The 16,975-nt window shown below is 44.9% G+C and overlaps 1 protein-coding gene across 1 annotated transcript in view; it reads left to right on the top strand.

The window, feature by feature from the left end:
* SUSD1 (sushi domain containing 1) overlaps positions 1-16,975 on the top strand; it is a 485,342-nt gene that overhangs the window by 447,594 nt on the left and 20,773 nt on the right. Inside the window, exon 21 of the mRNA XM_077251054.1 lies at positions 9,889-9,928. Coding sequence (XP_077107169.1) covers positions 9,889-9,928 — 40 coding nt within the window. The remainder of the gene's footprint in view (positions 1-9,888; positions 9,929-16,975) is intronic.

The raw sequence follows: 16,975 nt of genomic DNA, 5'->3' as shown, positions 1-16,975 counted from the left end.
GAGAAACTCAGTCCCCTAGAGCAACCAGCAAGCGAGGAAATCACATTTTAGCAAGCTGGACAAGAAACATGATGAATGCTGATAATCAAAAAATAAGCAAACAAAAACTTAGCTTGTCTTGGAGAGACTGGGAGCAAGGTAGTCACAAGGAATCTGAAGAGCACTGAATACATTGAGAGCAGGCAAGGAATTGAGTATCCAGGTGAGCAAAATAGGAAACCAACCAAGGATAACGAACCAGCTGATGCTGCCAACCTGCAGAAAGACAACACTACACAGTACCGCTTGTGACCACTAGAGGGAGCCCAAAATTAGAGTTCACAACAGTACCCCCCCTTGAGGAGGGGTCACCGAACCCTCATCAAGACCCCCAGGGCGATCAGGATGAGCCGCGTGGAAGGCACGAACCAAATCGGCCGCATGAACATCAGAGGCGACAACCCAGGAATTATCCTCCTGACCATAGCCCTTCCACTTAACCAAATACTGAAGCCTCCGTCTAGAGATACGAGAATCCAAAATCTTCTCCACCACGTACTCCAATTCGCCCTCGACCAGCACCGGAGCAGGAAGCTCAACAGAAGGAACCACTGGTACCACATACCTCCGCAACAAAGACCTATGGAACACATTATGAATGGCAAACGATGCTGGGAGATCCAAACGAAAAGACACCGGGTTAAGGATTTCCAAGATCTTATAAGGACCGATGAAGCGAGGCTTGAATTTAGGAGAGGAGACCTTCATTGGAACATACAGAGAAGACAGCCACACCAAATCCCCAACACGAAGTCGGGGACCCACACCGCGGCGGTGGTTGGCAAAGCGCTGAGCCTTCTCCTGTGACAACCTCAAATTGTCCACCACATGGTTCCAAATCTGCTGCAACCTATCCACCACAGAATCCACCCCAGGACAGTCAGAAGGCTCAACCTGACCCGAGGAAAAACGAGGATGGAAACCAGAATTGCAGAAAAAAGGCGAAACCAAAGTAGCAGAACTAGCCCGATTATTAAGGGCAAACTCGGCCAATGGCAAAAAAATCACCCAATCATCCTGATCAGCAGAAACAAAACATCTCAAATAAGTTTCCAACGTCTGATTAGTTCGCTCGGTTTGGCCATTAGTCTGAGGATGGAAGGCCGACGAAAAAGACAAATCAATGCCCATCTTAGCACAAAAAGTCCGCCAAAACCTGGACACAAACTGGGATCCTCTATCAGACACAATATTTTCAGGAATGCCGTGCAAGCGAACCACATTCTGAAAAAATAGAGGAACCAAATCGGAGGAAGAAGGCAAATTAGGCAAGGGCACCAAATGGACCATCTTGGAAAAACGATCACACACCACCCAGATGACAGACATTTTCTGAGATACTGGAAGATCCGAAATAAAATCCATGGAAATGTGCGTCCAAGGCCTTTTCGGAATAGGCAAAGGCAAAAGCAAACCGCTGGCACGAGAACAGCAAGGCTTAGCCCGAGCACAAATCCCACAAGACTGCACAAAGGAACGCACATCCCGCGACAAGGAAGGCCACCAGAAGGACCTAGCCACCAAATCTCTGGTACCAAAAATCCCAGGATGACCCGCCAACACCGAAGAATGAACCTCGGAAATAACTCTGCTGGTCCATCTATCCGGGACAAACAGTCTCTCTGGTGGACAACGGTCAGGTCTATCCGCCTGAAATTTCTGCAGCACTCATCGCAGATCTGGGGAAATGGCAGACAAAATCACTCCCTCTCTGAGAATACCAGCCGGCTCAGAAACTCCCGGAGAGTCAGGCACAAAACTCCTAGAAAGTGCATCAGCTTTCACGTTCTTCGAACCAGGCAGGTATGAGACCACGAAGTTGAAACGGGAGAAAAACAACGACCAACGAGCCTGTCTAGGATTCAGGCGCTTGGCAGATTCAAGGTAAATCAGATTTTTGTGATCAGTCAAGACCACCACACGATGTTTAGCTCCTTCGAGCCAATGTCGCCACTCCTCAAATGCCCACTTCATAGCCAACAACTCCCGATTACCAACATCATAATTCTGCTCGGCAGGCGAAAACTTTCTTGAAAAGAAAGCATATGGCTTCATCACAGAGCCATCAGAGCTTCTCTGCGACAAAACAGCCCCTGCTCCAATCTCAGAAGCATCAACCTCGACCTGGAAGGGGAGAGAGACATCAGGCTGACATAAGACTGGAGCTGAAGAAAACCGGTGCTTCAGCTCCCGAAAGGCCTCCACAGCCGCAGGAGACCAATTAGTCACATCAGAACCCTTCTTGGTCAAATCCGTCAAAGGTTTAACCACGCTAGAAAAATTTGCGATGAAACGACGGTAAAAATTAGCAAAACCCAAGAACTTCTGAAGACTCTTAACAGACGTGGGCTGAGTCCAGACATGAATAGCCTGGACCTTGACTGGGTCCATCTCCACAGTAGAAGGAGAAAAAATAAAACCCAAAAAGGAGACCTTCTGTACTCCGAAGAGGCATTTTGAGCCCTTCACAAATAAAGCATTAGCACGCAGGACCCAAAACACCATCCTGACCTGCTTCACATGGGACTCCCAATCATCAGAAAAGACCAAAATGTCATCCAGATAAACAATCATAAATTTATCCAGATATTCTCGGAAGATGTCATGCATGAAGGACTGAAACACAGAAGGAGCATTAGAGAGTCCAAAAGGCATCACCAAGTACTCAAAATGGCCTTCAGGCGTATTAAATGCTGTTTTCCATTCATCTCCCTGCTTAATGCGCACAAGGTTATACGCACCACGGAGATCTATCTTGGTGAACCAACTGGCACCCTTAATCCGAGCAAACAAATCAGACAATAGTGGTAAAGGATACTGAAATTTGACTGTGATTTTATTCAGAAGACGATAATCTATACAAGGTCTCAAAGAACCGTCCTTCTTGGCCACAAAAAAAAATCCTGCAACAAGAGGGGAAGAGGATGGGCGAATATGTCCCTTCTCCAAAGACTCCTTTATATAACTCCGCATAGCGGCATGCTCTGGTATAGGCAGATTAAAAAGTCGTCCCTTAGGGAATTTACTACCAGGAATTAAATTTATAGCACAGTCACAATCCCTATGAGGGGGCAGGGCACTGGACCTGGGCTCATCAAATACATCCTGGTAGTCAGACAAAAACTCAGGGACCTCAGAAGGAGTGGGAGAAGCAATAGACACCAACGGAGCATCGCCATGAATTCCCTGACAACCCCAACTTGACACAGACATAGCTTTCCAATCCAAAACTGGATTATGAGCCTGCAGCCATGGCAGACCCAAAACGACAACATCATGCAAATTATGCAGAACAAGAAAGCGAATCACCTCCTGATGTACGGGAGTCATGCACATGGTCATTTGCGTCCAATACTGAGGCTTATTCTCAGCCAATGGCGTAGCATCAATTCCCCTCAGAGGAATAGGAAATTCCAAAGGCTCCAGCACAAAACCACAGCGCCTGGCAAACGACAAATCCATCAGATTCAGGGCAGCACCCGAATCCACAAAAGCCATAACCGGGTAGGACGACAAAGAACAAATCAAAGTAACAGACAAAATAAATTTAGGCTGCATAGTACCAATGGTGACAGGTTTAGCGATTTTTTTAAGCGTTTAGAGCATGCTGAGATAACATGAGTAGAATCACCACAGTAAAAGCACAACCCATTTTGACGTCTATGACTTTGTCGCTCAATTCTGGTCAGAGTTTGGTCACATTGCATAGACTCAGGTCTCTGTTCAGAAAATACCGCCAAAGGATGAGCAGATTTGCGCTCCCGCAAACGCCGATCAACCTGAATGGCTAAAGCCATAGAATCACTCAGACTTGTAGGGGTGGGAAACCCCACCATAACATTCTCGGCCTCAGAAAGACCTTCTCTGAAATTTGCAGCCAGGGCACACTCATTCCATTGAGTAAGCACCGACCATTTCCGAAATTTTTGACAATACACCTCTGCTTCATCCTGACCTTGAGAGATAGCCAGCAACGCTTTTTCTGCCTGATTCTCAAGATTAGGCTCCTCATAAAGCAGTCCAAGAGCCAGAAAAAATGCATCTACATTAAGCAATGCAGGATCTCCTGGCGCCAGAGAGAAAGCCCAATCTTGAGGGTCGCCACGCAACAAGGAGATAACAATTTTAACTTGCTGAGCGGAATCACCAGAGGAACGAGGTCTCAGAGATAGAAATAACTTACAATTATTCTTAAAATTTAGAAACCTAGATCTATCTCCAGAAAACAACTCAGGAATGGGTATCTTTGGTTCTGACATAGGGCTATGAATAACAAAATCCTGAATACTTTGCACCCGTGCAGCAAGATGATCCACACTAGAAGCCAGAGTCTGAACATTCATGTCTGCAGCTGAGCCCAAAACCACCCAGAGTTCAAGGGGATGAAAGAAGCTAAACAGACTGCAGCAAAGGAAAAGCGGAAGGGAAAAAAAAAATGTACTCAGGTCTTCTTTTTATCCCACTTCTGCGATGCATTAAACACTTTTTGGCCTGCTCTACTGTTATGATCCTTAGTGGTTGAGGATCACAAAATACTCCAGCTAAGTAACAAAACATAGTACAAGCTCTAGGGAGGCGGTAAACTGGACTGACCACAAATCTGAACCTATCCAACACACTAGAGGTAGCCGGTGAACGTGACTAAAATCCTAGACGTCTCGAGCCAGCCTGAGGAACTAACTACCCCTAGAGAGAAGGAAAGACCTCACTTGCCTCCAGAGAAATAATCCCCAAAGATATAGAAGCCCCCAACAAATAATAACGGTGAGGTAAGAGGAAGGCACATACACAGGGGTGAAAGCAGATTCAGCAAATGAGGCCCACTAATACTAGATAGCAGAAAATAGAAAAGGGGTCTGTGTGGTCAGTAAAAAACCCTTACAAAATATCCACACTGAGATTTCCAGAACCCCCGCACCAACTAACGGTGTGGGGGGAGAAACTCAGTCCCCTAGAGCAACCAGCAAGCGAGGAAATCACATTTTAGCAAGCTGGACAAGAAACATGATGAATGCTGATAATCAAAAAATAAGCAAACAAAAACTTAGCTTGTCTTGGAGAGACTGGGAGCAAGGTAGTCACAAGGAATCTGAAGAGCACTGAATACATTGAGAGCAGGCAAGGAACTGAGTATCCAGGTGAGCAAAATAGGAAACCAACCAAGGATAACGAACCAGCTGATGCTGCCAACCTGCAGAAAGACAACACTACACAGTACCGCTTGTGACCACTAGAGGGAGCCCAAAAATAGAGTTCACAACACTGGAGCTAATAACCCGGGCCCCTGCAATTTCTCTCAGACTAGGGAAATACTGACTGACCCTCTACCTGGAGTTTACACTGATGGTGTGCATGTCCAGGCCTCGACCCTCACCATGTCTCCTGTTTCAACCCTAGGCTGAAACTACCGCCCACCACCCAGTGAAAAGATAATACACCAATACCCACAGTTAGAACAGACAAGGATAACGGAAAATATACACCACGCCGCAGTCACTCAGGAATACAATATAAATGCGCAGGGCAAAATAAATACAAATATAGGAAGGAGTAAATAAGACAAAGGGAAATACACCACCAGCAACGATACTCCAGCTACTTGCTCACCACTCCAGACCGAGATAACAAATGCACAAGACAGAAGCTATAATCGGCGACGCCCAATGTTCAGGAGAACTATTTAAAGGCAATGGGCATTGCCCAGCTTCCAATCCGAGCATAAGGAAAATTAACCCTGGACCAGCTAGATAATCTAGCCGACGCCAATGAGCACATAGTGGTCAAAAGCGGAACTACCGCTGTCTGTCGAACGACCTGGTCTGAACAGCGTCCGACATGACAGTAATACAGTGATCACCGGTGACATTATACACAGGAGCTCTGTATATAGTGTCAGTGTACAGGTAATACAGTGATCACCGGTGACATTATACACAGGAGCTCTGTATATAGTGTATAGTGTACAGGCAATACAGTGATCACTGGTGACATTGTGCACAGGACTGCTGTATATACTATACAGTATTAATTATTTAGCTTAATGTCCTAATAATACAAAAAAACATATTCAAGGGTAAGCCCACTTCTCAAAAATAAACTAAATTACAACAAAAAACCTTAGGTAAATGTAGACCTTTGGTAGAAAGAAGTGTTTCAAAAAAACTGTGTATATTCAAAAATTATTTTTATTAAATTATTAATCCAATAAAAACAAAAGAAAGGTACAGAAAAAGGATGAAGATAGAGGGACCGGAATGTACATATAAATTTTGCAGCAGGTAAGTATTTCAAACTTTCTTAAATTGCATCAAGTAGACATGATTGCATCAAAATAATTCTAGATTCAAAGTGCTTGAAAAACCTTAAGAATATCGTTTTAATTAGTAATTGAGTCATGTCTTTTGATGCCATGCCATATGAAATAAATATAAAGTTCAGGGTACAAAAATATAACTTTGAAAATCATAGTAAAGTGCAAAAGTGCTCAGATACTAATTAATTATGGGTTCATATGGTGCATAATACATAGATAATAATTCTGCATAGGCAATTTTTTAATATACACAGTTTTTTTAAAAAAACACTTCTTTCTACCAAAGGGCTGCATTTAGGCTGGTTTCACACTTGCGTTTTGATCTGCAGCGTTTTTTAAAAAATACGCAGGTGGTGAAAAAACGCATGTAAACGCATGCAAACGCTGCGTTTTTTTAGACGCATGCGTTTTTGCATGCAGAAAAAAACGCGTTTTGACGCGTTTACATGCGTTTTTTCTGCGTTTGCGTTTTTGAAACGCATGCTGAGAAGTGTGTGACAGCTGCCAATCATCAAAATCAACTAGAAAACCCACTATTAATAGAATTACATAGGGTTAGGGTTAGGGTTAGGATCCCTAGGGTTAGGGTTAGGGGTAGCTTTTTATTAGAAGAATGTCCTTGTCACCAGGTCACTGATAAGCCACCCCCCACCATCAAGGTGATAAAGGGATCCAAACCCTAACCCTAACCCTACCCCTACCCCTAACCCTAGGGATCCAAACCCTAATCCTAACCCTATCCCTACCCCTAACCCTAACCCTAACCCTACCCCTAACCCTAGGGATCCAAACCCTACCCCTAACCCTACCCCTAACCCTAACCCTAACCATAACCCTAGGGATCCTAACCCTAACCCTAAGGGTTAGGGTTAGGATCCCTAGGGTTAGGGTTAGGGTTAGGATTCCTAGGGTTACTAGGGATCCTAACCCTAACCCTAAACCGTTACCCTAGGGATCCTAACCCTAACCCTAAGGGTTAGGGTTAGGGTTAGGATCCCAAGGGTTAGGGTTAGGGTTAGGATCCCTAGGGTTACTAGGGATCCTAACCTTAGGGTTAGAGTTAGGGTTAGGATCCTTATTAACCCAAGGGTTAGGGTTAGGGTTAGGGTTTTCTTGTTTTTTTGTGTGTTTTCTTGTGTTTTTCTATAGAAACGCATGCGTTTAAAAACGCATGCAAATGCATGTGCTTAAAAACGCATGTGTTTACATAGACAGCAATACATTTTTTTTGCCGCGAATAAACGCATGCGTTTTTTTGCGGCAAAAAAACGCCGCTAGAAATTACTACAGGTTGCATTTCTGCAACTAAACGCACGCGTCAAAAAACGCATGCGTTGCCGAAAACGCTTCAAAACGCATGCTAAAAAACGCATGCGTTTTTAATGTTAAGTATAGAAAAAAAAGCATGCGTTTTTAGCGCTAAAACGCTGCAGATCAAAACGCAAGTGTGAAACCAGCCTTACCTAAAGGTTTTATGTTGTAATATAGTATACAGACTATAGTGTCAGTGTACAGGTAACACACTGACTCACCAGTGATATCTCTAGGTGAAGTCCTTCATTTTCGCTTTTCATCTTCATCCAACACATACCGCCATCACTTCTTCCAGCCAGGGCTCATCTCTGCAGGAAATAACAGTTATCTAGAGCACCGCTTGCAGAACACATTATTTATTTTTTTCCCAAATTCTAAACTACACCAGATGAAGATAAAAAGGCGACAGTGTTGCTCTGCACAGTATCAGGACTGCTTCCCCCATTTAAAACAGTTTCCTCAAAAAATAAAATAAATACATCACTGCAGCAATAATATCCCCCATCCTGGCCCCCGTGTGTCTCATTCCTGGCTCCAGCCATATGTTCTCCCATCCTGCCTCCAAGTGATGTCCATCTTGCCCCATATGATCTCCCCATCCTGCCCCATGATCCTGCCCCATCTGTACCATGATCCTGCCACATCTGTCTCATGATCCTGCCCCATCTGCCCCATGATCCTGCTCCATCTGTCTCCATCCTGCCCCATGATTCTGCACCATGTGTCTCCATCCTGCCTCATCTGTCTCCACCCTGCCCCATCTGTCTCCATCCTGCACCATGTCTCTATCCTGCCCCCTGTGTCTCCAATCCTGCCCCCTGTGTCTCCAATCCTGCCCCATCTCCATCCTGCCCCCGTGTCTCCCATCCTGCCCCCGTGTCTCCCATCCTGCCCCATCTCCATTCTGCCCCTTGTCTACATTCTGCCCCTGTATCTCCCATCCTGCCACCGTGTCTCCATTCTGCCCCATCTACATTCTGCCCCTTGTACACATTCTGCCCCTTGTCTCCCATCCTGCCTCCATGTCTCCCATCCTGCCTCCGTGTCTCCATTCTACCCCGTGTCTCCTTTTTTCCCCCGTGTCTCCCATCCTGCCCCCGTGTCTCCAATCCTGCCCCGTGTCTCCATTCTGCTCCATCTCCATCCTGCCCCCGTGTCTCCATTCTGCCCCATAGCTCCAGTCCTACCCCATGTCTCCAATCCTGCCCCGTGTCTCAAATCCTGCCCGCTGTCTCCATTCTGCCCCTTGTCTTCATTCTGCCCCCTTGTCTCCATTCTGACCCTTGTCTCCAATCCTGCCCCATGTCTCCAATCCTGCCCCATGTCTCCAATCCTGCCCCCTGTCTCCATTGTGCCCCTTGTCTCCATCCTGCCCCTCATGTCTCCAATCCTGCCCGGTAACTCCAATCCTGCCCCCATGTCTCCAATCCTTCCTCTGTGTCTCCAATCCACCCCCGTGTCTCCAATTATGCCCCCATGTCTCCATTCTGCTCCATCTCCATCCTGCCCCTAAGTCTCTATTCTCCCCCATCTCCATTCTGCCCCGTGTCTCCAATCCTGCCCCCTGTCTCTATTCTGCCCCTTGTCTCCATTCTGCCCCCTTGTCTCCATTCTACCCCCTTCCCTCCATTCTGCCCCTTGTCTCCAACCCTTCCCAGTGTCTCATATCCTGCTCCCATTTCTTCATTCTGCCCCGGGCCGCTATCAATAAAAAAAAAAGAACTTTCTTCTTACTTTGCCGCGCTCCTACAGTGAAATTCCCTCCAATGATGTCATACGCTGGCGACGTGCGCGCTGACGTCAGCTGCCAGCCTCTGTTTGGTTGGCAGCTTTAGCTAATGCCGTGTGGGCCCTCACAGCAATAGAGTAACTGAACCTGCATCTCAGATGCAGGTTCAGTTACTGCACCAGCAGAAGCCTGTGGCTGGGGCCCGATCAGCAGAAGTGACGATGCGGGCCCCTTCTGCTGATCTGGCCACATATGCCAGTCAGGGCAGTAATGCACTGATGGCGGCCCTGTATGGCCACAACAATAATGTGTACTCAATGCAGAGGCTTTTTATTTGTTCTAAATAAAAAGGCCAGTTTATAACATTTGCACTATACTTCGTACTATTGTTGAAATTAGATCATTTTTTTGAATCTGTACTCACATAAAATTTGACTTCCACTGTATTTTCTATTTTGGTATTACTACATTTGTGAATGTTTTTCCTTTCCAGGTGAGAACACAGACATGTACGGTTATGGCTCAAGTTGAAGGTAAGAATAACAAGAAAACGTACATTCTGCATATTCAAGCTCAGGAAATATAAGTTAATAAAATCTTTGCTTACAGACATTGAATAAATGTAAATCTAATGAAATCTTAAGAGATATGACATGGCTAAAGGGTCTATCTGTCTGCCAACGTGGAGGGAGGTAGGACAGCTTTTCATCCAGGGTTTCTGAAACACTCCAAATAGGACAATCTTGATAATTGTTATCTATTTCCTTGATGTTTGTATTTTTCTATTTTCTTTGAAAAAAAATTTTTTTGCATTAGATTTTCAGAAACTGACTTTATTGACATGTTCAATAAATTTTTACTAAACAAAATGCAATTTAAAAAAAAACAAAGAAAACCAAAATGAGCTATGAAGAGACATATATAATTGAAAAACAAAATGGAAAGGACCAATGACTTGAGAGAAGTACCAATAACTACAAGGAATTAATTTTTTTTATATTTTTCCACTGGTCATACAATATATAAACTTGATTGCAATCTGTACCATTATGTAGGCCACTTCGTAAGCCTGGGTGTAACTCTATTGCATTGCAATGGAATAACATTTGCGTAATTAAAATTGCTTGCATGAATCATTTGGTTCCCTTAAACCACATTTATTAAAACGTGATAATATTACATAATATTTCTTGCATCAAACACCACAAGGTGATATTAGCGTGGTTAATGCCAAACTATTAATAAATTGCAATACTTCTCCCACCAGCTCTAGCAATTACCAAATACATAAGTGAGTTTGGTGTAAAACTGGTATACACACAAGTTTGGCACATGTGAATTGATACACCAGATATCTTGCATTTAAGCCGATCATAAAAGTCTCGGTACTTGTGTGTCTTGAATGAGTAAGCTGCAGTCAAAAGTCCACAAAAGACCGTAGTCACAATCATTAGTCCAGTATATGGGCGGTGTCACACACCTGAAGAACTTGGAAACTGCAGCGCTTGTTGGGATTCGCACACAGCTTCATTGAAGACTGAATATCCTGGTAACCTCCAGTGACCCAATGCATGGAGTGCTTCCTGTTGAGTGTTTTCAATCACTTTATACGGCCTCTTCTGTACTTTCAATCATGTGGATTTGAGCTGCGTGATTTTAGTGACCATCAGTAATCCCAGGTTCATCTTATGATTTGTCTTATGCTTTAGTTACGACTGTAGCTAGGATAGTGGTGCTGTATGAACAAGGGGGAGGGGGGTCGAGGGGCTGAGGGACGTGTTTGATGAGGGAAGGGAGGTGTCTAGGTCAGAGAAGCTGTGGAGTGTGACTTTTTATTTTTTCTTTTTTTTTCTTTAATAACTTAATGTGCGTATATTCTGTCAGCCAATCAGGGCGCAGAAACCATCCATAACGTTATGACACAAGGTCTTCTCTGATTGCCGGCTGAAGTCACATGTCCCTGTGCATATATAAAATGGACATCTTGTTTTGCTGGCGCCATTTTCTCAGTGTCACAGTGCAGAGAAGCCGCTTCTGATATTGCTGCTGAAAGTGAACTAGTCAGTTAGCTAGATAGAATCCTGTCCAGTGTGAAATAGATCTTCCAGCATCTAACTAGATTGTGTTAAAACTGTGTTGCAGTCTCAGGAGGCCCCATTTGCTAATCAAAATCGTTTGTACAAAAACTGTGTTGCAGTGAGGAATCAGAAGGCCAGATTTCCTCTTAAAAATCATTAGGCCTAATATAGAGTTTCCGCCAGCAGGCCCCATTTGCTAATCTAAATCGTTTGTGATAAAACTGTATTGAGGTGAGAAATCAGAAGGCCACACTATCTAAGAAAATACATAGAGATTGTTAATTTAGTGACAGGTATCTTACAGGTGTGTCCCTAAGGTTGTGAAACAGCAGGTTACAAGAGGGGAAGGGTACATAAAACATGAACGGGGAAAAAGCAAGGTTGTGGTGGAAGGGAGATTAGGCTTGGTGTTTGATGTGTACATGGGTTTGATATTAATGTTAATAAAAGCTCATCTGAACAAACACTGTCTCATTCTATCCAAAGACCACAGACAACATCTGTTAATGGATGAGCTACTCCACAGTATGCCTTGTAGATGAGGGTGAGAAAGAGCATGTGCTCCAGTGGATGGCAAGCGCTGCATTAAGTGTCCTCTCCTCCTCTTCCTCCACCTTAACATCACATACAGTACAATCCTCAGAGGTGGCACCCCAATCACCCTTATTTCCCCTCACATCACAAATTTCCAAACCCCCAAATAACTGTGGGGAACCACAGATGGGCCATTCTGCAGAGCTGTTCACACATTCTATTCCATGAGCATCAGAGGTCTGCTCCACAGATTCACAGAATTCAGAGGAAGAAAGCATCTGCACAAATAGCCAATATCTTTTCATACTGGATCTGGGGTCAGATGAAGTAGGGTCTGAGCAGAATCAAGATCCTTGTCACCAGATGTTAACCACTGGGGATGGAGGTGATCCTGATGAGACTCAGATGCCAGACTGTACTGTGGTGTCAAGGCAGGAAGAAGAGGAGGAGGGTGACTCTCAGGGTGAGGAGTGTGAGAACAGAGAACATGATGATGAAGTTGTAGATCCCACTTGTTGTGAACCCAGAGGTACATAGCTGAGTAACTCAGCAGAGGAGGTGGAGGAGGAGAAAAATGAGGGGGTTACGTTGTGGCTTCCCACACAGACACAAAATAATGCAACCACGACAAGCACTGTATCCTCAGCCATAATTCTGGTTGTGACCAGCATCGGTCATGAGTGTGCAGCTCACAGAGGTGGCAAGGGTTGCCTAACCTGGGCCTTTTTTGAGACAGCAAAAGATGACCCAACATACATTATCTGACAAAAAAACTTGGTAAAGGCAAAAAAATCGCAATAGTTTGACAACTATAAGCATGAATCACCACATACATGATCAACATGCCTTAGTGTGGGAATCTCACTGCGCTAAAATGCTGACAAGCTGGCCTCACCAACGATCGGCCATCCTATCAACCACATCTGCTTCTTCTTCCTTCTTCATACCCATACCAAGTGTTCTCACACAGGTCTCTGGCCACAGAAAATCCACTTTTTTATCCCCTACAGTCAGGTGAGTGAGAGCTCGTCAGCGCTGTTACGAAACTGAACATGCCTGCTGTTTTTGTGCTGACTAGCACAACACATCTTTCTCAAGACACCATGACATCTTTGCCTGCACCTCACTCACAGTCCAGCAGTTTGTGCTGTTCACCCTACTTCACCCTCTCTCAGCACAGCAGCCATCCCTTGGTCCAGCAGTTGTAGTCACTTAAAAGAATGTTTCATCTTACTCATGCCAAAGCTAAGAGCTGGAACGCCACCATCTCCAATCTGTTCGCCATGGAAATGCTGCCTTTCCGACTGGTGTCTACAGACAGTTTCTGAAAGTTGATGGCCTTCGCAGTCCTCCAGTACCAATTGCCCAGTCTTCACCAGCATGTCGCAGACATCACCCTTTCCCTGAAAAATCTATGTCTGCCAGAATGCATTTCACCACTGACACCTGAATGAGAAATCATGGGCAGAGGCATAACATCTCACTGACTGGGCACTGGCTGACTCTGGTGGCTGTGGGGGCAGGTGGTCAAGGGGCTGCTCCACAAGTTTTTGAATCTGCAAGGCTTGTGAGACAAACCTCTGCATCTTACACTTCCTCCACTGCTTCTGGCTCCTCAACCTCCTCTAGAGCCTCCACCTATGCCCTCAACCTCTCCCTTAATCAGACACTTGTTCCAACAGTGCAAATAGAATTCCCCTCCACCTATGTACTGCGCAGCTATGGCTCACTGCAATCAGGCAGTGTTAAAAATAATATGCCTTTGCAATTGCAGTCACAGAGCTCAAGAATTGTGGACAGGTATCCAGGCCGAGTTATAGAAATTGCTGTCTCCACTGAATCTGGAGCTAGGGTGATAACAGTGCCAACCTGGTGGCAGCCCTATGCCAGGGCACCCTCACATATGAGCCTTGAATGGCTCACGTCCTCAACCTGGTGGTACAGCAATTTCTCCACCACTATCCCGGCTTGGATGCGCTGCTACAGAAAGCAAGTTTGCTGTGGGGTCACTTCTGCCAATCGCACCTCGCAGGTCATCGCTACAGAGATCTTTCAGCCTATCGGTTAACCATTTGATTAGCGATTTTCCACTCTGCACATGTTGTGTTGTGGCTGTGGCAGCAGTGACAAGCCCTGATGAACTATATCCTTTTGCATAGCCTGGGCCAACTCAGTACTGACGTGGTGCAAATCATGCTTGCGGAGTTGGCACAGATGAAAGTCCTCTGCACAGTTTTGCAATGGCTACTAAGATGGTTATCGCTGACTATGCTGTCATTACCATCCCTATTCCTGTCATCTGAATGCTGGTGCACAAATTGAATAGTCTGCATGAGGAGTTGGTGGCCCCAGAGGAAGAGGTGAAAGCAGAAGAGGATGCGGAAGGGATAACAATATCTCATGGGAGAGTGGATTACAGCGAACGATTTGGGCTCATAGTACCAGACAAACTGTTAGTGAAGCGGCAGGATTCAGGAGATGAAGAGGATAATAATCCCCTCTTTGTTGTCCATGGTTGGCAGGATGGGATGGAGGAGTGGTTTCCCCCAAGACAAAATTAAGGCAAACAGTGTGCAGTTCTAAATGTCTTACACCGGAAATGTCAAATGTCATCAAAAAGTATTTGTAGCAACAGTGTAAGTGGCATAAGCAATTTCTGTGAATCGTTTCACAGTTTTTTAGACCAGTCCATGCACCAGCAGAACAGAGTACAAGTCTGACACGTTGTGAACTCTTGGAGAGGGTGGAGCAGGAGTATCTAGAGCACAATATCAATGTCATGAGGGAGGGGGTTGGACCCTTTTGCATTTTGGTCTTCAAAAATGGAAGAGTGGCCTGAGCTCGCCTGTCACGCCTTAGAGATTTTGTCATGCCCGGCAGCCAGTGTTCTCTCAGAACGTGTCTTCAGCACTGCTGGTGCTGTGCTGACAGATAAGCACATCTGGATGTCCCCTCAAAGTGTAGAGCACCTATCTCTCATCAAAATGAACATGGATCTCCAATGAATTTTGCACCCCAGTCGCAGACTGGGCAGACTAGGCATTGGTGTCATTTTTAGTGTCATGCATTGAGCTTGCATTATTGCAGTCTGTGCCACCTTTGTGGTGGCTTCTGTGTCTGCTGTTGCTACTGCTGCTGATGTTTCAAACTATTTTTTTTTAATTGTGGAGACTCAAAATTGGGTCTCCATTTGGTAGGATGCCTGTAGTAAAAGGTGCTTCAGGGCCTATTATACTGTTTATACTTTGTGGAATTTGATGCCATGTTTATGGTGTGTGACAATAATTTTTTGAAATGTGGAGAATTCAAGTTGGGTCTCCTTAATGTGTGTTGCCTATACAAGTAGGGCTTTCAGACAAGCAGGCCTGCACCTACTTTCACTCAACTACCTGTGTTACTTTCCTTACATTTTTTCTACCAATAGTACTGTATCAAACTGATGTTTCTGACATCTGAGTGTGGCTGGAAAAATATTGGAGGTGTTGCATGAGGTATCAGGGCTCCCAGCAAAAAAGGCTTACACCGCTCCCTTAACCACCTTGTCTCTTCATTCAAACTTCAATTCAAAGCTGTAAATGCTCGCCCAGACCCTGATACCTCATGCATGGCTCATGGCTGACTGCTGCTGTGTCATTTGCAAACTTCTACTATGGGTCAATTGATGCCACTTTTCATGGTGTTTGCCCATAATTTGAGCTGTTTTGGAAGCTTTTTGTCATCCCTTTAGGTGTTGTGTTTGGTCTTCCATTGTAGTTAATGGGGTTCAGGTACGTTCGGCGAACATCTGAACGTTAGGCGAATCGAACCGAACCTTAAAAGGTTCGTTCATCTCTAGTACTCTTTGGATTTCATGATGCCTTGCACACATTCAAAGCCACTCATTGCCAGAGCAGGTACTGTTTTCTTTTCTTTGAAGGCCTCATTCCATTTTCGGAAAACAGTAGAATGATGTGCTTTACCAAAAAGATCTATCTTGGTCTCATCTGTTCACAAGATTCATTTTCAGAAGGATTTTTGTATTATTAAAGTACATTTTGGCAAACTGCGGTCTAGCTTTATTATGTCTGTCAGCATTTGAGTCTACCTGAGTCTCCTACCATAATGTTTAATTTCATTCAAATGTCACAAGATTGCTCACGCTGACACTGATGCACCCTGATCCTGCAGGACAGCTTGAATTTCTTTGGAGCTTGAGAGCTGCTTTTTGACCATCTGCACTATCCTGCCTTGCAACATTTTATCACTGTTTCTCTGCCATCCACATCCAGGGATATTAGCTACAGTGCCATGAGTTGTGCTACAGTGCCATGACTCATCTCCGCTTTCTGTTCTTCAAGCTTAGTGTGGCACACAAATGCACAATGCAAAGATTGAGTCAACTTCTCCACTCAATATCTGATTTCAGGTGTAATTTTCATATTGCCCATACCCGTTACTTACCACAGGTTTGTAATTACCCATTCCTCCTTTCTATGATCATTAAATCCAGGAAGGGTAACCTCTCCTTGTCAGTTTCCAAGGTAAATCGTAACCCAATTGATTTGTTATGTAAAATCTACACAAAGCTTGTGAAGTTTTCTTGCATATCCTTCCTCGGTACACCGATAATTCGATGTTCACCATCTCAAGGTTTATGATCTATATTTTTTTACCACCAGACAAGGAACAATTTAGCAAAAGTGTGGAGCACATGGGTTTCCAATTCCAGGGGGGGGCTGGAATGGGCGAAGCTATATGGAGGCCCCCATGACTGCTTTGCCATGGGAGGGTCCTTCCATATTATTTTTTGAAGGGACAATGGAGGGGATTGGTTGTAGGGGAATGGGGGAGGAGTATGGTGGCTAGGGGACGGGCGACAAAGGGGGTGGAAAGTGCGGGAAAAGGCCAGTCACGAGGAAGAAGACAGCGTGGAAAGAATTCCTAGGGGAGACCCGCCATTTTGAGCCCTTCCACAGACTTACCATGGAT

The sequence above is a fragment of the Ranitomeya variabilis genome, chromosome 1 (assembly GCF_051348905.1).
Source record: "Ranitomeya variabilis isolate aRanVar5 chromosome 1, aRanVar5.hap1, whole genome shotgun sequence".
Taxonomy (NCBI): Eukaryota; Metazoa; Chordata; class Amphibia; order Anura; family Dendrobatidae; genus Ranitomeya; species Ranitomeya variabilis.
Note: the sequence above shows the minus strand (reverse complement) of the source record. Positions and strands in the feature narration are given on the sequence as shown.